Below are 21,787 nucleotides of genomic sequence, written 5' to 3'. Positions count from 1 at the left end.
AATATGTGTGTTTCTATCGCTTCACTTGCCGTTTAATTAATATGTTTCATATTTTGATATCACCACAACTCGACATTGCACATTCACCCGACAACACTGTTGTTGAGCAGTAGATACATTTATTTAGATAAAACTACTGCAGCATCTTTATTTCATCATCTAGATAAATAAGATATTAGGAGGTATCTGGTTGTCATCTAAGATAAACTGTATTCCTATCTAAATACATCAATTATTTTTAATTTTGAATGTTTGATTGATTTGTTGGTAGTTTGGTACCTTTAGTTTCTAATTTTGTTTAACATATCATTGATCAAATAAAATATTATTACGCCGTTCCTGAAAATAAACGTGAATACTTTCATTTTTTTTCATAGCAGTTAGTATAGTATAACATTGGTGTACTTTTCTCGTGTAATGTTGACTACTAGGAATGCTTTCAAGGAAATAATGTCGTTCTTTTTATTTATAAATACCGAAATAATATTATTATATTTATTACGTAAAAGTGTAAAAACCACGTCCAGTGGCGACAGGCGCGGATCAAGAATATATTTACGGTGGACGGGGGAGGGAACAATCGTATCGTATTTTATCGGCTGCTAAAAACAGACATCCTAGAATTTACCTATGCGGCAGTCTACGGGGGAGAGGGGCTATCGCCCCTTGCCCCCCTTGGATTCGCGCCTGAGTAGTGCACATTATTTACATTACCAATTGTTTTTACTTATTTCTTACACATAAGTCTATTTTTAAGTTACATATCCTAATGGTACTTGTATGCAATTATTATTTATTAAATTAGAATAAAAATAATTATTATGGGTTCAGAGTTCAAATTTCAAATTTCATAAAAAATATAATATGAATTGCCAATTAGTAATAATTAAAAAAATTAATAAGACTTATAGCACCTCCGTGTTCGGTTTGAATTGAAGTAAAAAAGTAGGTGCACAGAAATAAATCATTGTTTAACAATGAAATAAGGCATTGCATACGAAAATTGTTTATTGAAGTGAATGGTCATAAAATAATAAAATAATTAAGAAATACCTATATTTGTTTTGTTTTTATGCATTTGAAACAAAAAATGAAAATCTCTATTATAGTATCTAGGTAAAAACATTTTTATCTTTACCTTTACCTAGATAAAAGTAATAATTATCATCGGAATCTGAATCTAAATAATATTGTTTACAAAATTATTTTTATCTCATTCAGATATTATTTTTCCTATCTGGACTCAACACTGCCCGTAAATATAACTATTTCTCTCCAAACAACTGTTGTTATTTTGTTGTAATTTAAAAACAAATGATCGTAAATACATGAAATTTTCACCAAGTTTTTATATTATCATTTTCCATACATTATACAATTTTCAAAATATTTCGATTTCTTTTGAGCTATTTATAGGTATGAGAAATTTTTGAATTTTTTGTTTTTGTTACTTTTTTCTATTAATATTGATAAAAATTTATTTGCTGTCAAAATTCTTAAAAATTTAATACAAGATATCACAAAAGTTGTTCTTATATCAGTATAAAAATAAAATTATATAATAAAAATAAAAATTTAGTTTTTTATAATCATGAAAATTTGCAAATTGGTAATTATTACCCATAATATTTTTAAAAAAATTATAATATCTTAAATTTTTATAACTAATGTATATAAAATAATGCAATACAATATTCCTCATTACTTGAGTAATAAATGCGTTATTAATAATTGTATTAATTTTGTAATGATCAAATCTGGACCCAATAACATATATGAATTCTACTTTAAGCAACGAAATTTTCAAAATATATATTATATATATTTTAAGATATTACCTATTTATACTATGAGAACCTATTTAAACAGTTTTACGGTAAGGTGATATTGACTAAAAAGTTAATAATTATTATAAATTAGCAATAATATAATATATGGTTTAAATTAATTGTATTATTATCATAGCCATTATTTATGAATAATAGATGCAATGTTTTCGACAAAAACTAAATCAATTTATACCGTACCTACTACTAATAATAAAATAAATTATTTGAATAGCTGTATCATACAATATTTCATGAAATGTACGTAGTGATATAAACTGACAGATCGTCTTTGCTCAGAATCATTTTTTTGTTTTGTAATGATGCATCATTGAATTCAAATGGAACACATCCATTACAATAATCCATCGACACCTAATATAGAGCAGAACAGCAGGTACCCACTTGGCCACTTACTACCTTTTTTCAAATAAAAATATTCAGAATAAAGCTACAAAGAACATTGAGGAAAATTATGGATCAGCTGACCACCTATCATCTCACCCCTCTCTTGTAGATTCTGTCCATGATTATAATATTATTTCCATAAGCTAACCCAAGCGCCTATAATAACCTACTTATAAGCGTCCCGGTGAATATGAAATGTTTTGTTTACAAAATTAAATTTATAATGAAATTTAAACCACGAAAAATATCATAGAGATGCGAAGGGCTAATACACGTAAACGATTTATAATTTTTAATTTACTGTTTGGTGTAAAAGTTGTATAATTAAAATATAAAGTATACCGGCACCGGTCGTGATTAAATTTTGCAACTACGTGCACTATTTATTACATAATATTATTACACCAATATACACCAATATAATATGTAATACTTACAAACTTGAAGGGCTAAGTTCAAAACAAATTACACACTGCTTAGAATCTATGAATACTTAATTATTTTTTTATAATATTCTCACTATGTTGATGTAATATTTATAAACCATTTATCCAATTTTTAATCAATTTATTGTTTTATTTAATAAAAATAATATAATATGTGAAATATAATAACAATATTATACACTGCGTTGTATATAGTACCTATCTTTTAATATTATGTTATGCCCCGGTTTCGCATTTGTGAATTTGTTATACTATTTGCTAAAAATATTTTTATTAATATTTGCTATAACAAAAACACAATTTTAAGTTTTTCACAACGTTTAAAATGGTTATAATTAGCTGTGGAAAATATGTATCTAAGTATCCGACTTTTAAGAATTTACTCAATTAAAAAATTTTAAATTTCAGTTTAAATTTTTCTTTTTTACTGAAGTACATCAATGTTTTTTTCATAGTTTTCATTGTTTAGCAAAATTTATTTTTTATTTCCTTTTGACATTAAATAATTAGCAACGTTTTACTATAATGAATCACTTTTCTGCGTTTCTATAAATATATTTTGTTAATAAGTGAGTTTGAGATGATATACTGCAGCGAACATTCTTTGTTTTTATTCTCCTCAGAAATTAAACAGCTAGCTCATGTTATATATAACATTGGCTCGGAAACTGCTTTTAAGAAATATCTTATTGTCTCTAGTCAACAAAAATAATCAGAAACTAATAAATAATATAATGTTTTATGTATTTCATTAAATGGAAATGAAATATGATATTTATCTTTGTACACACCTTTCTTATTTCAACAAGACAAGAAATTAATTTTTTTTTAGTGTATGTGAATATTCAATTCGTAAGATTTGAACTTTAAATAACTTTTACTTAAAAAATTGTTTAGAAATATTTTAGTATTTTAAAATATTGCCTAACTTAAACAGACAAAATAAAATAAAATTATAGCATTTAGCATATATATAAATAGCTGAAAAATAGTTCAAATAAATAGTTTATATAAAATTATGATATTAATAATAGTGGAATATTTTAAGTTTTTACGACTTACATTTGTTTTAATTAAAATATAAAAATGAAAACAAACTTATCGATAACCAATGTTTTATAAATATTCCAGTTTTCTTAATGATTTTTGTTAGTTTTAAAAGTATTTTTAATTTTGATAATTTTCTATTTTTGACATCCCAAAGTAGAAAATACTTACTACACAGATGACTTTTTTTTAACAAAGACCTCTACTAGTTCAGACGATCGAATCAAATTGTTTACTATAAATAATAATAATATATAACGAAAGACAAACAAAGAAAATTTTTAATCCCAAATCATTATTAAACTTGTTTTGCTCATATTTCATAATCTAAAAACAAATACTGGAAATTGTTTCGTAGAATATTAACGCATAATTATTGATAATACTTACGTACTAAGAAAACAAAAGTTTTAGAAAGTTACTGGTCGTTATAAATTTTCGGTGAGCAAGCAATTACATTTAAGAAAATTGTTATTTTTTGAAAAAAAAAAACAAACTTTTCAAGACTTGGTATAAGAAAGGCTAAATACATATGAAGTTTCATTAAATTTCATTAACCTTTTTTAATTAAAAAATGAACGGGAGTGATGATAAGTATTGTCAAAATTGAAAATTTTCCGTATTATTAAACTTAGAAAATCGCAAACAATTGAAACAAATGAAAAAAATAACAGCGAACAACTCGGTAAATTTATTGTGTAACTACAATAACTTCAAGAATTTTTTTATAAACCGTTTTTTTAACGAAAACTTACCAAATAATATTAAGTACCAATAAAACGATAAGCAATATGAAAACATTATTAAATTTACTATCGAATTTAGTATGAGATTTATCATTGAACTCTTATCTTATTGTCTCCTTCACGATCACAAACCCGAGGAATGACACCATAGTACAATATTTTATTAATTGTGGTTATCGATGAACATTTCCAAATCACCACTATGAAAATAAGTAAATAACTAAAAACTTGAAATAATTACGTAAATAGTATGTAGCGCATACATATATATTATGCTGTGAACATTTGATGCCTCTGTTTTATTAGCTCTTTGTGAAAATGTTGTGTTTTAAATGTCTTAATATTTAATTTTTGCAGTCGCGACTTGCGGTTTTACCGGGAGAAAAATCCAGTGGGTGTCTGGTCCCCCTGGGCCACTAGTTCAGGCTGTGATATAATATTATTCGCCTTCTGGGACGCTCGGGTTTTAATTAGCTGTTACGATTTTTATATTACGCGAATATATACGTTTATACATTTATACATAAATCTGGTGATTTCAACCGTATGACCGTATATTTGAATAGGTGTCAAGACTATTTAGGTATTTATATTTTCCCTAAAATGACGACGTTTACGATAACTATTATTGGTATTTGGTGATAATAATAATAATATTAGCGTTCAAACTTCGAAGAACGTATATTAGCAGCGATAAACTGACAATCAATAGGTGCGCTAATACTCTATTCAATATTCAGATGTCACGTCTGTTGAACGTGTACATGAATTGTACGATTGAAACGATTTAGTTTTCAGTTACGAGTCATAATCTGAGATTACCTAATATTCAAACATTCTGAATCACATTTTGAAAAATATTTGATATTCTTGTTAGTTAAATGTATGACAAATATCTTAAGTTATTTTGGTTTTCAATTGACGAAATGTTTGTTCGTATTATTTCACATGTAATATATTAAATTATGTAGTTAAATTAAAATGTAATCATTGTAATCCAAATAAATGATTTTGTATCGTGAATGTAATTTTTATTATAAATTGTTTTAAAATTCTAACATATTCTACTTTGACATTTGAATCTTAAATATTAAATGTGTATCAATAAATATAATATGATTTCCTTTCATATCATGACTTACACTTACGTGTTACTGGTTTATCTATAAATACATATTCACGAAGGTTCGAAATTAATAACTGACAAAATTTTGAACGAATTAATAAAATAAAAACAAGTAGATTTTTCAGCCTTGTAACTTCCAACATTTTATGAAAAACGAAAATAAATTAAAACAAATTTGTTAAATCAAAACGCCTCACATATAATGATGTCCCTAATTAAAAAAAACAAGTATAGCAAACTTCATCTGAGTATCTGATGCTATAAAATCCAAACTACCTAAAAACAAAACTATTAATTTAAAAACCAATAATAAAACCTATCTAGTCTTATGAAATCCAAATTCGGGGACCAGCCAAGCCTTCTGACATCCGTCCATGAAACTAACTTGAATGATGTTCATCAAAATATTATTTTTTGATTAATCATAGGTGCACCGTAGTACATCAGTAATGCTATTTTTCAGAAATACTTTAAAAGCACAACCATAAAAGAACTAACAACTACATACTATAAAAAATTCCATTCTAAACTTGATTCCTACGCACATACCCCCTGGTCCCTACCTGAAATTCCTATACGACGCCTAAAATGGAACTGGTCCGCGACCTATTATAATTTTGAAAAAAACTGCTTATTAAATAACAATTTAAACTAATGGAAGTCTTTCCTCAACCATATCTATCACTCATGCAAATTTATTATATTCATCATTTATCATATTTACTTATTGTTCTCTATTGTACAGATTTAAATTTTCTTTTTTGATAAAGAATAAAATAAAAATTAATTTAATTTCAACTTTAAACATTTATAAAGTGATATATAGGCATATATAGCAGCTATAAATTTAGAATAAATATTATATTTTTTTTCGTTTGTGAAAGAATTAAATGTTAAGTAATAAATTGTTAATGGATTTAACAATTTTTTGTCATAATATAATATCAAACAACTCTCCAGAAAAAATTCTAAACACCACCACTGAGTTTGTGTTTTCAAGTTTTAATTGTACAAATTTTAATATTTATCAATCAATTTACGAAAACTTATTATTTTTTAACTTAAATAATATAATTTTTTACATATTAGAATTTATACTATATAAATAAATGTAAAATAGAAATATTAAAAGTACTTGGGGCTTATTTAACTTTAAATATAAACAATAAAATGCATGTAAAAAAATGTCGACTAAACGATAGGTCCTATACGATATCCACACATTGTAAAAAAATTTAAACTAAATTTGTATTTTGTATCAAACAAAATATTATTATTATTATTATTAAAAAAAAATTCGTGTATGATGCATTAAATCCGCGGTTAACGCGATTCTGTGGGTTATAACTCACACTGCTTTTATGCCTTAATCCAGGCCTGAGATTATAATATGGGCACATGTTAGACATTTTGTATTGCATAAAAATAAAAACAAACATTTTTAATGTTACTAACGTAAATAATAGACACGTGCAGCGCAATATCGAGAAACATTATAATTTATGCGTATTTAATCAATATGTTGTATCGCCATTATAACCAACTGCATCAGACTTCAAAAATATACCAATAGGTCAATAAACCGCCTGACATTAAATCCGCCCCGAACATTCGCAACGATGCTAATTTGATTACCAGTTTAGCGTTTATCAGTTGGTTTTGTTTTGTATTTTGTAATTGAAAAAATATCAAAACGCCATCGTCGGGAGTATAATCCATGAGTTATTGAAAAAAAAAAAAAACATAAACAAATACATTTTTCGTCGGAGTAAAAATAATATTTTAACGTATGCATAATATTATTATACGATAGTACATATTCGTATCACATTTAAACTATTTGAAAAGTCTAAAAGTACTAGGTACTGTCATAAAAACGACAATAACTGAAAAAGTACTTTCTATGCACACACGCCTATATGGCCGTCGTATGAACGAATTGAACGATGACACTTACATGCTGCGTTATATAGTTAGTTATGTTTACCTAAATATGTTATATTATATAGAAATGTTTCATACGATTAAAAAAATAATTACCTTTAATAACACCGACTCGCTCAGCTTCTCGCGGTTAATTATTTTTATTGCTACATTTTTCCCAGTAACGCAATGAATGCCGAGCTTCACTAATCCTGAAAAAAAAAATACATTTCGATATTACCGACATTGTAGTATTATTTTTTATACAGCAATCAACACAATAATAATATAATATTATTAAAATCTATCAAGGAAATATAATATTATTAATGCAGTTAAATAACGTGAATAAACGTTTTAATAAACGTCATTATCAATTAATATTATTAGATGGCAATCGTTAACAATTTTTTCTAATTTACTTAAATTAATATACTACTGTATACGGTTTTAAATAAAAATTATCCAATACTATATTATATTCATATTTCATGGTAATAGATAATAGTATATGTTCTGCTCTGTTTCTTGATAAAATAATATAATATTATGTAGGTATAGAATATAGATAAACAATAAACACAAGGTTTAAACAATATGTTCTTTATCCTATTAAGTGTTAGTGGCAGCCGGCAGGTATATATAAGCTACAATATTATAATGTTTGTACGGTATGCGGTCAGAATACAATTTATGAATTTATTTCAACTGCGGTATTTATAGAAACCGCTTGTAAAAATATGACAAACGACGGAAAGATCTATTATTTGTCTAAATACTTCGACAGTTTGGTAATCGATTACTATTGTTCTACTTATTTCTAACATTTTTGGTTATACAACCTTGTAATAATTAAAACCTTGGCACAGATGGTGGTTGAAATATATGCCATCAAACTTTAAAGGGTCATGATTTTTATTCGACTTAAATAAATCTAGAAATTAATACTATCTTCATATTTTATGTTATTATTGTTATTAAAAAAATATGACTTAAATAATCTCAAAATGTTGTAATTTGTTAACTTAGACATTTTTTATTCAGAAACTATAATATAAATACTGTATTCATAGAAATTAATAAGAATTGCAAAAATCTAATACGTAAAATAGTATATTTATGATAGTTTTAATTAAATTATTCTCGAATATTGTCTTTCTGCTTATGAACTTATATGAGTTATGGTGACAATATATTATTTAAAATTATGTCCACGATATTAACGATTATATTCATGTACCATTTGTTAAAGACATTTAATTTAAAAATAAAAAAACCAACACTTTAAAATAATTATCTTTTAAAAATAAAATGATTGTTCATTTATTTTATATTAAACTTGCACTATAATTTATAAAACAAAAATATACATAATACAATATATATAAGAGCTTAAATCATGTATGTATTTAATTGTTCAATATCATTGCTAAACCATTGACAATTTTAAACAACTAACGAATAAAATAATTTGAATTAATTGGTGATTTTATCTATTGGAAATAAAATTAAAGTCTAAGCGTTACTCTCCATTTATTAATTAAAAAAGTAGATTAACTTTTTTTAAACTGAGTTAAAGTAATAGTTGTTTCTATGTTAATTCTAAACTTGGTGAGTTAAATGTATTATTTGTTAGATATTAACTTCTAACCTATCGATCTTGTATTCACTTGAGTTAATTATTTTTATTAACATGCTCACCTTTGGTTAGGTAAATTATGTAATGATAATAGATTCAGACGAGTGGTGACGAATAATTAAACGTAAGAGATATTTTAATAATATTTCTATTGATTTTAGTAGGTATGCTTTTAATTCTTACACCATAATATAATGATAAATATTTAGTACAACAACCCGATAAAACATTAATAATTGTATTAAAATAAAATTAATAAATACACTTAATATACTTTTATTTTTACCGTAACAGAAACTCGATATGATTCTTTTTCGTTTAAAATGTATTAATGGTGTTACATAAATGTATTTTTTCTTTGACTTTTACTTTTTAATAAGATTCATTTCGAAAATAAAATTTCAGTTCACAAACAATTCTCAATGACTAAATAGAAACGAATCACATTTTGCCAGGAAATTCAAAACTTATATATCACTTCACTTTCCTCAGTAACAATGTATTATATAATAATTTAATAGTGTTTTTGTATTCTTGTTATACGTTTGAATGTATAGAAACCATTTTGAATGTAATTCAATTTTCAATAACGTTGTAATTTATTTCTTTTCATAATTATTGACGTAATCAAAAAAAAAATAAATATAATATCTCTGATAAATGACTTTTAGGCAATGTGATAAAATTACTTGAATATAATATACAATATATTAATTTTATATTGTAATATCCAAATTGAATTTTAAACGTTGCTATGCATTTTACATTTTGATAAACATTCAGAACTAGGTAACTAATAACACATTTTGTGTACGAATTATTTTATTTACTTCGTATGCAGTTTTTTGATTTTATATTATCATACAGTAAATGCCTTTTATACAAGGATACAATATGATTTTTTAAAAGTTAAACATTAATTATTTATCCAAAAGTATAAACGTATCTTAAAATAATCTGTTTGACATTATTATTTAAGTCGTTGTAACGGGTCATGCCCATCCACAACAAAGATTTAAATAATTATGTCAAACGGAATATTTTCAGAAACGTTTAAGCTTTTGGATAAATAATGAGTGTTTAACTTTAAAATAATCGCCTTGTACCCTTACAAGGATCCTACTATATGACAACGGCCCTTCTAAGAACCACACAATGACGAACAGCCCATCACGACGCAGCGAACTAAGCACACCCGGGTATACCGACTTCTAAACGATATAAAACAAAACCATACGTCAGACAAGGATGGCAATACCACCACCACAACAACTTAAGGATAAATCTAAATAAGACAGATACCACCCTGTCCGAGACAAGTCAAATAATGACTGAGATACCGCCAAATCCGTTCCGATCGCAGGCACAAACGGATAACCGAAGAACGACATGTTTATTATTCAGTACGGAAAATATTTATAGATTATAGGTAGCACTCATACCGGTGATATTCGGCGGAGGATCGTCTTCGCTTCTTCAGTTGTTCGCCGGTCTTCGATCAAAACACAACGAAGACCGGAAAAAGGAACTTCCAAAGCCGACCAGCCACCTGCGGCCTACCGGTACGATCCCGTGTGCAACTCGTCAGATCATCGGATCCGATCGGGCCGATCGACGTCGCCAAGTCGCGGGCAGCGAGAACCACGCGAAGACCGCGGTCCACGATACCTGCAACGGGACGCAACCAGCCGCAGCTCGGCGGACGACAACACACGCACGTCGACGCGTCACTTACACTGATATATCCCCCGCACGGCCACTGTTGTCAGTACCGCCGCTCACGGACAGAAGTAACTCAAATAGTATAATAACACACTATCCGTGGTCTGCCCCGTCCCATATGCATTGTACACTGTACACACACACTTGTCGTTGTAACTCAGGACAATCCTGACTCGTTGTAAGTACGGCGGCGTGTACGTGGTGCTTCGCTTCGGATAGCCTGGCCATCGTGCTAGCGTGTTCGCGTCGCATCATACATTTGTAAATATACCTATTTATCCGGTGTAGAAATAATCAAATAAACAAGCAACTGACACTTAAAACCGCGAGTTATTGTTATTTCACAAGGCGAAAGCATTGAAGGCGAGACTAGCGTTTCGTCGTTACAAAACGATATTTTTAAAAATAAAAAACATTTTTACCATTCTTTAACCGTGTTTTTTAGATTCTCAACTGTTCTATATGATATACATATTTAATTTAGTAGTCAAAAATTCAAACACAAAAAAAAAAAAAAAATAAAGAAAGTAGGGAACTGCTATTTTATACAGTAGTAGGTGTCGAGTGTAAATCGACATTTACCGCGTGTATATATGCAGAACTTAATGCGCATATACTGCTGCATATAAACGCGGCAATTGAGTAATTCGTTATAATGCATAATATCAGGAACGTTGTACGATATTTAGAAAATTGTATTTATTTTAAGTATATAGCAAAATAGTAAATTTATCTAGTTGCTTAAATAAAATGGATAACTTACCTAAGTTATATCAGCTATTTTTTATATGATATAATTTTTGTGATGAGGAAATGTTTACAATTTAATTTTTACATACACTTTTTTGTTCCACGAAAGGGATTCATTTTTTTAAGCTATAATTACCTACCTATTATATTTTATTTGCATGATGTTTTATGTGTTTAATTGTGTAATTTTTTTTTATTATAATGTTTATTCTCTGTAAGTACAGAATATAAAATGTTCAAAAAACACACGGGTTTACAAGTTAAAAAATTACTTATATTATACCAAATATTTATAGTAAAAATACTATTTTACAAATGTAAGTTTTAAATCATAGTTTATCTATTAATTAGACGAATATGTTAAAGGTTATTTATTGTTATCATATCTATAAAATTGCAATGAATCATCTATTATATTATTTAGTAAATTTTCGGGTTACGTTAATACAACACTGTGTATGATGTATTAAATTGAACGCCAATGATAAATATAGCATAAAAAACGGAACTAAAAATATATATTTAATAATATTTCTATTAAATTAATTTATTTTACTATTAATATTGAGATTTAATTTTTACCAAAAATATTGCACCTAACCGATGCGTGATGATAATTTTTCAAACTAGTTTATATGATATCATTGATACGTATTTATATTTACGTAATTATCTGTCATTCCACTTTGCTCATTTAAGCAATAAATACTTAAAATTAATAAATTGATTAATAGTTTGAAATCAAAATTTTATATTACAATGGAATTCTTTGAAATATATTCTGCTTCCGAAAATAAAATAAAAATATGTGGTGAAAAAATTATAATTTAACATTTTGCAATAAATTGCAACGATATAAAATATATAATTGATATATTATAAAAATTATTGTTTTATATTGACTTCACATTGTGTAAAATAATATTTCTAACAATAACTTTTAGGAAAAAATATTGCTTACTCATCAAATAATCACCTGCTTATATTATACGTATAATATTTATTGTTACATAATCAATAATATTAATGTCAAGTTCACTGGCTCCATAAAAATTTACTAGTTACGTTAAATTATTTGTAAATCGTTAAATTAATTTAAATAAGAACGTATGAATTTACATACAACGGGTGGATACATCATAAAAAAAAAAAGTGGATATGAATTTAGTTGAATTCGGCTATAAATTATTTTCAAGCGTGTGTGCTATACATTATACACAATCGTAATAAATACGTATCAATCTTTTTTTGCGTATACATAAGCTAGATTTTATGATGGGCATTAGTTAATAATTAATATTGCACGACCTATTTCCTCCGGTCCCAATTGGATGTCATTCATAAACAGTTTCGACTGAATATAATATTATATTATCCACTTGCTATACGATATAAAAGTTATATTTTATAAACATTTATATAAAAAATATTTGGTTATGTTTATTTTTAGGTTCTGAGTGGAGCCGTGAGTGTATTGATTTCACAATGAGGAGTGTGAGTTTTTTTTTTTTTGTGTCACCTTTAAGAGCAAAAATTTAATTACAATTTTAACTTCAATATCTTTTCTGATAAGAAAGTGAATCTAATTAATAGTTAAAAGGGTCAAAAGAAACTAATTCCTAATAATTTTCTTAACAGTTAGTTAAAACAAAAATATAAGAGAAAAAGGGAATTTTTATGATATAATTTTTAAAATATTTTGACTATTTTCGATTAAAAAAAAATTTTCACTTGATTAAAAACCTTAAAAATGTAATGTAAGATTCCTCATGAGATCTTATTACTATAATTTTAAAAAAAAATGTGCGTACATTTTTTAAGCATTTTAAGTTAGAATTATCCTGACGTATTTCATCAAGATCGTAAACATAACCAAATTATTTTGTAGTTTCTTAATGATATTCATATAGAATAATTAGAAATGTAATATAAGGTTTATCATAAGTTGTTATTATAGCTTTTAAAAATATTAAAAATACAAACTACGATTCTTTTTATATAAGCAATTGGAGTTTAAATATTAATAAAAATCGACAAAACTTAGTAAAAATGTATCAAATATTCTATTTATTATATAGTCTTTAAAATTTAATACAAGGTTTTTCATATTATATATTTCATACTGTGCAATACGATTATGTCCATTTTAAGGCTTTGCAATTAAATAATTTAATTATCAAATAATTGTACTGTACATTGAGCTTCTATGACTTATTAGTGTATTGCATTATTTGTGTATTTTGAGTATTCAGTAATCGAAACAATAATGTATGAAATAACTTATAGTTGTATAACATAACTAATATACTATTTATCGTGTCTTAGTGATTGTTCTAAAGCTTACTACTGTCACATATATAATAGCTACAGTACTATACTTACTATATACATCATTTTTTTTTTTTTTTTTTTAAAGCACTGACTATATAATATTGGTTGATAAACTCATGTGTTTTTATACTATTTATCTGCATAATTCTAAGTCATAACAACACAATATTTTTTTTATTGAAAAAACTATATTTTTTACCATAATAATTATTTTAAACTTTTTGACTATCCCAAAACAGAATATTTTTCCGATAATTTCAATCAAAATATATATTATAGTACATACCTATAGCAGGTATCTATAATATATATATTTATATTTAAAGTGTATGTGAGTAAAATAGTGCACTAAAATCGCATAGGTTGTCCACTCCTATGCTCAAACTTAAAATCTCGTAACTAATATAATAAACAGCTATATAAGTACTCACATAATTAGGAAAAAACCCATGCATTTAGACATGCAGTGGGTACACAGTAACAGCAATCGATGAATTTTCAAATTTTCGTTGTCAGGTTATTGAAAAACGTATATCGTCATCCGAATATCGTGCTTTAGGTAATTATAATAATTGTCATACGAATACGGATTCAGATGATGCGCTAAACTATATGATATTATTATAGGTACAACAAAAAATGTAACCAGTTGCGATTTAGCTATAGGAAACAAAATATTATGACTACAAAGATTGACTATAGGTCGCTATGAATTATAATTACATGCTGGACCTAACTCGCTAGAAAAGCTTAATAATAAACATTTAAAAAGGTTAGAACGGTTAAAATGATTTTTGATACGCAACTAAATGCATTCTCTTGATAATAAAGGTATTAATTATTTACAGTGTAATATGCTGTAATACAAATTGAAAAATCTGTTAGACGTATTTTTAATTTTTTTTTGTTTTGATTAAAAAATCCTCATTTTTACCCCTCTACCGTTTTTTTTTAACATTGACGTGATTGATTTTATATAATAATATTATGTTCTGATGTGCTGATCGACACAGGACGATTTTCTACTTTGAAAAGTACTGGGAAATGTTTACCCTTGTACCCTACAAAGAGTACAAAGTACAAAAACTATAATTAATTTGCTATACTTCAAAAATAAATATTGAATTATTTCCACTGCTTCAAAAAGCGATGACAGACACAAAAAAAAAAAAAAAAACAATAAATGATAAATAATACACATAATTGTAAAACATTATAATACATTCATCATACCACCCAGAGCCTAAAATAGATTACCGTACATGGTGCAAATCATTTATAACTAATGATAGACGGGCATAAATAGTTTAAACAAAAACGTAGATTATGTATGTGTATATTTGTGTTTGTGGGGAAGAGGGTGAAATCTGTAATCGTTTCTCGACGAGATTAAATTGGACATATTTAATATAGGGTGTATGCTAGTATAGGGTGTACACTAGTACAATGTAACGATGCAACTACTTTTATTTTGAAGTTTGCAAATGAAAAATATCACCTGTCAAAACTTAACAAGCTGAAAACAGATTGCTACAAGACTCTATGTAACATTTCTCACTCCACTCAGAATACTTTAAATAACTTTTAAACGTACGCCCGAAATGAGAAAATGTAATAGACAATAAATAATGTAATAAAATAAGATGGGATTTTAAATTTTAAAATATGCAAAACAGAATTTGTTTTTTTTTTTAATCCATGACGTTGAAATGCTTTTAGGCGTGTCTAAAATACTATAGGATTTAAGAAAAGAACAAATAAACGCAACAAAAACCTTTCCCCATAATATTATTATGTTAACTAGACAAATATTTTTAAAGGGCACTTGTATTGATAGATTTATTCTTTTTAAAGCTCTCCGCGACTTCACACATTATTAAATTGTTCTTCAAGTTGTAGGTCACCATAGTATTAATTACATTTATTAAATACTGTATGCAACAATGAAAGCATACATCAGAAATCAGTGAATAAAAAACTCTGACCTCGCCCACATTTATTTCATCAAAATATAAAACCTTTTTATAGTATAAATCCTACCATTAACATTATCAAAAGGCATGCTTCTACCGACAATTCCAAGATCAATTATTATGAAAGAACCTACTTAAAAGGCTACATATTTTATTATTCATACAGATTTTAAGCCAAAATATAATATATTAATAGTATTCGCAAAAATAATAAATATTCTACGAGTTATTAAACAACTATAAATAATAAAATTGTCCCTTAAACACCATAATTAATTAACTACTATATTGTTATGGTTTGTGTATAATATATAGTAAATTTAATTAATTATTTCAATCTATAATGCCCTGTCTAATGTATATTTTTTTGAGAGAGAAGAGGTAAAATTTGATTACTTATATAAAACTGATACTTTGTGTTGAATTTAGGGTGCCGAGTTGAAATTATGATTTTCTGCTATACTTATTTTTCTCTTATACCGTCCAGAATTCAACATTTTTATTTTTAAGCTGTTTATATATTTTTAAAAAGCTTAACGTCTTCAGATTGATACAATGTGTATAGCCTTTAAATCTACCACGTTTTTAAAGCGTTCATACACTAACGTAAGTTAGCTAACAAATATACAAAAAAAAAAAAAAAAAAACTTTTATCGTATAAATCGTTTAAATGTTCCCTTCATCAATAGCCATTTAAAGTTTATTTAACCCCAACATTAACGTGCATTTAATCGGTTTTATATAATAATATTATATTATTACGTGCTGGTCGATACGGGATGGTTTTCTTCTAACGCGCAAGCCGTTAAGCGATGCTCTACACACATGTCATTGTTGTTCGAACGCTAATCGTCTGCTTGGCCCGACCCAAATCAGACAAACTTTATACAGTTTTCATAAAATATTATACTACGATAATAATATACAATAGTCACGTATCGAAACTCACAGAGTGGCAATAATGCCGGATATATTTTTTGTCGTTGATACGTTTTATTTAGAGATATTTTCATCGACTATGTTATTTCGAAATCGTTGTTCGGAACATCTGACACGCTAAACAGTAGACAATCATATTATAATGCCATCGTTTTTAGATCAGTATTATTGTTTTTGTCCAAGTTAAAATATCAAAAAAATCACAATAAACCGTAATAATGTATAGTCAGTGATGTATTGAAAGAAACATTCGTGGGTCTTAGGTATACGTCATTTTCACACTGGTAGCAGGTAATAATGTACAAACCATTATTAAGTAAAAAAAAAGTTCTAGGTCTATTCAAAATAATTGTTTGACTTGGATCAAATACAAATTCTAATATTAATATTATATTATCACTAGTTTATCCAACGGAGAACTTAAAACACATACAATTAGTGTATAGCCTACAAATGAATAGCGATTATATTGTTGTCTATTTATACTATTGTAGACAATAACATTATTCTGTATTTAAAAAATTCAGGATTATTTTAATAAACAAATTGTTAAAGTATAAAGAATTTAGAATATATTTTATGTATACTCATCATACGCCATACCCAAACATATACACATATAGATTATTATTATTATACGCATTACAATCATAACATGTTAAAAATAGATATCATAAAAGGATACTGATTTACTATTGAATAATCGTCAGAGAATTAAAAATCGACTATTAAAAATAATTATATATTTTGTTTTCGTTTATGGAAATTCGAATAAATCAAATAAGGGCAGTATATTACTGTGCATTTAAGATAGTATACACTAAAAAAAAATTAAAAAAATATAGCTACATCATAATATGATTCTTAATACAATACCGTGTCTGTGTATAATAATAAAATTTGAGTAGCGTCATTAATAATACCGTGATGTATTGTATTAGAGGTAGATACAATGAAAAAATGTCTACACGCTTTAATAGATTTCACATTATTGCTTATTATTATTTTTGCGGTTTATGAAAAGTAATTCACTTAGTGCAGCGCCGGCAGTGGTATTACCACTATTATAAGGTGGGAGCGTATACACGGTGACGAGTGTATACCGTATATACTTATATGCTTATGCGTTTTCGAAGCGGCCGCGGCGTTGTCATTATTAATATGTTTTTCGTTTGAGTGCCTTTCCCGCGTTTAATGTTTTAATACCTGGGGGGGTTAACAATATTATGTTAATCGATATTGTTACGTCGTTAGAATAATGAAATAATAATAATAATAATAATAATGTGATAAAGAAAAAACTTTTTATTTTTTATTTTTCTTGTTTAGACCCATTAACAACATTAACCTTTCCCCGAACAGGGGAATTTATATTGTTATATCGCTTCCGAACAGTGTCACGTGGTTATACACGGTTAGGCCGGGAGTACCGGGGTCTTAGAAAAATGTGGTCATCAGAGACCACAATATCGACGATGTTGATTTTCCAGATTCTATTATTTATAGTCACAACTTGCGTAGTGCATTATTATTATTACTATGTCTTATTGTTGTTTTTGAACCTAAAATAATTATGAACTGTGATTATACGCAAAAGAAGTGATATGTGTTCTGGGCATTTTCACCAGTCAATAACTTTTTCTTTTCTATTAAATAATATTTTTAAATGTCATTTTGGAGAATAAAAGTTAATATCAGTTAAAAATATTTATAATATTTTTATTTAACTCTTACTCGGACATAAAACCTAAAGGTGTTTTCATAGACTTTTTATAAGTCGAATTTCAAGTAACAGATCATAAGTAATACATTCCTTTTTAAGTTTAAAATGGTTACGTTGGTAAAAGTATACGAAGAAAAACATTATGGAAACGAATAGATTCATGGCATTTTTTTATTCTGAAATTGAATATTTTTAGAGTATTTAGATATATTAAAATTACATTTCAGACAAATAGTTTATTAGTAATAATTATTTAAAATTTAGATGAGCGAAATAATATAACAACACTTTGCGAAGTACCTCTGTATCATACTATTCATTAAAACTATGTACACTTATAGTTTTTGAACTAATTTAATACCGAACAAAATTCGGTTTTTATAAATATTACTAATTAATAAGTATAATTCGAAAAATATCCTGATTTTTAATAACTAATAACGACTTAATATTGTCTATGAAAAAGGTATAAATCAGTAATAGTAGAGATATTTATTTTTTTATGACTAAAATTTTGAAAAAAAAAATATATTAAAAAACGTTAATATTTTTTGATATAATAAGTGTTTTACGTTTAATGAATCTCTTAATACATGTATATGGTGTATATACACTTCAATAAAATTGTATCAAGAGGGCACAGCCTGTTTAAGTATAATAAATAAATAATATTAAAGTGCAGATAAGTGTATTTTTTTTAATGGGTCACGAAGTGTGTTAATCTGCTTACAGGTACGAGAAAAAAATGTTAATCCTTTTCGGAAGATGTCAGGTAGATTATGTAAAGTATAAATCTAAAAATCAAGCGAAGACTACGAGAGATTTAAAAACGTGTTAATCATCGACACGCGTACCTGTGTAGGAGCGTCTGTTTCGATCAATCAATTAGTTAATGATGCTGTTCTTATGTCAACAACATGAAATTGGTTTTCGCTTGTTTTTTTACGTTTTAAAATTTAATTTACATCATGAAAAGAGAAAGCTTATATTGATTTTATAGTAAGTAATGAGTTTTATTTTTTTGTTTTATATATATATGAACTATCTGCTATTAGTTTTTGGAGTAGTAATATAAAACGAAATACGAATAAGATCCATGTGCCGTAATTTTATTATTTGATGCGTTGGAAATTGGTCACAGACTCACAGGTAATGGCATTCAAACTTTTCTTAACTTGCAAATTGTATGGTTTTTCCTATATAGTTTTCTAAAAACAAAAAATTTATTGCAACGAAAAATTATATTGGCAATATTTGATATAACCGTAATTAAAACAGCTCCACTAAATGTCTATAAAAATTAAAAATCTATAACATAGATTAAATATGAATTTTTGAAATGAAAAAAATACATTTAGATTGACTCAAATAATTTAGTTTTAACAAAAATATACTGTACAGTATTGTAGAGATTTAACATTTCATTTTATAATCGTTGATTACATTAATATTTTATTATCATAGTAAAATAAAAAAACATTAAGAAATACCTAACATTGGACCCATTAGTAATGCAATGATGTACCTATTTTGCCTATCCATAGTGCCGGATTGCTGGATCACCAAAGTTATATTGAAAAAAAAAAGTTATAATACAAAATAAGAGGTACTGACAAAATAAATAATACGGAACAAAGCGCGTCGCCTATAATGAAAATTAAAAACCAAGTAATAAAAACTGCGCCTATAATAAAAAAAAAAAAATAATACAAGTTCTCAATTGAAATTTGAAAACAATAAACGACCATTACCATAATAAAATAATTTATCTTTCCAAATCCATACTCTATCTATTAACGTATATAAGGCTTATCTAATTAATTTCGAAACGTTAAGTCTAAGGTCAAGGGTCACGACACTTTCACACATACACAGAAGAAAAACGATTTGCTACAACCAATATTCTTTAAGAGTACATAAACTTTTTTGAATTAAGAAATGCATTCTCGGATTTACTTGGTCTGAAAGTTTAAATTGTAAATTAACTTCTACACAATTTTAACTTCAACTCCATACATCAGAAAACTGCAAAAAAATAATTAATTTTCTAAATGAAAATGATACTGGATTTCAAACATATAAACTACGATCTGATAAAGTATTTATAGCAGTAGTAAAAAATCTTTATCCGTCAACTCTTGTTCACAAAATTAGAAGAAATTGACTACTTCACTAAAAAATTAAGTAGTAACCTGCACTATCAAACCAAGAACGCACTACCTTTAGTTTTTGTTGACCTTGAGCTTAATAATGTTGTTTTTGATATAAATTAAATAATTCATACCAAAGTAAAAGTAGAAGATTCACACAAGAAACGATAAACTCCCAACGAATAAAATGTTAATCTTGTGGTCACACTAAAATCGACTGATTCTATTTCTCTTAATAAGTCAAATGTGGTAAAAATCATCTCACGGCATTGTGTGCCAAACCAAGTGACTTTCCTACCATTTGCGCACTATGCAATGACAATCATCTAACTAACTTTAAGTAATGCACTATTTATAAAGAACTCTATCAACAACGATGACATCCTTCTAATTAAAAACAAACCTTACAAAAATATTAAGTATTAACAGTAGTCTTCATACACGAACATGTATGACAAATTCTACACAGATGATATGACAGGTTACGAAACTATTAAAAATAAAAATACCTACTCTCCTTTCTTCAACATGTAAAGTGTTATTTCTTAACTCGTAAATGATTTTAAGTATATGATTAATCCTCTACACGCTTTTCTAACCAAAGTCATTTCTAAATAAATTGTTAATAACTATCAAAGTGATCAATATTACACACACTTCCAACTTTCTCATCATTCTATAATGGAACGATAACCTACCAAACTTTCATCAAAAACTATTACAGGTAATCTTAAAAAATGACTAAAAGGACAGTGATGTTATGACCTGTTTAGATAAATTTAAAAGAAAAAATATATAAATGTGTGTAAATACTATCTCTTGACGAATTATTTTCAGTAGGAGGTCTTTTTAATTCGTTATTCCTGTACGTGTATTATTGTATCAACTATCACTCACGCTTATCGTTCAAATTGAACAAATTGATAAATAAAGAATAATGTTAAAGAAAAATTAATGAAAATTTAAATCAAGCAAACTCATTGATATAAACAAACTATACGAATATCAAAATAATACATGTTGCACATGGTTTAGTAG

General features: G+C 26.6%; 1 protein-coding gene across 3 annotated transcripts in view; it reads right to left on the bottom strand.

Annotated features, from left to right (window-relative positions):
• LOC113557217 (serine/threonine-protein kinase BRSK2) overlaps positions 1–21,787 on the bottom strand; it is a 99,996-nt gene that overhangs the window by 63,988 nt on the left and 14,221 nt on the right. For all 3 annotated transcript variants that reach the window (XM_026962604.2, XM_026962605.2, XM_026962606.2), the window contains one exon: positions 7,640–7,734. In XM_026962604.2, coding sequence (XP_026818405.1) covers positions 7,640–7,734 — 95 coding nt within the window. The remainder of the gene's footprint in view (positions 1–7,639; positions 7,735–21,787) is intronic.

The sequence above is a fragment of the Rhopalosiphum maidis genome, chromosome 3, assembly GCF_003676215.2.
Source record: "Rhopalosiphum maidis isolate BTI-1 chromosome 3, ASM367621v3, whole genome shotgun sequence".
Taxonomy (NCBI): domain Eukaryota; kingdom Metazoa; phylum Arthropoda; class Insecta; order Hemiptera; family Aphididae; genus Rhopalosiphum; species Rhopalosiphum maidis.
The sequence above is the reverse complement of the archived record's forward strand: the minus strand, read 5'-3'. Positions and strand labels throughout refer to the sequence as shown.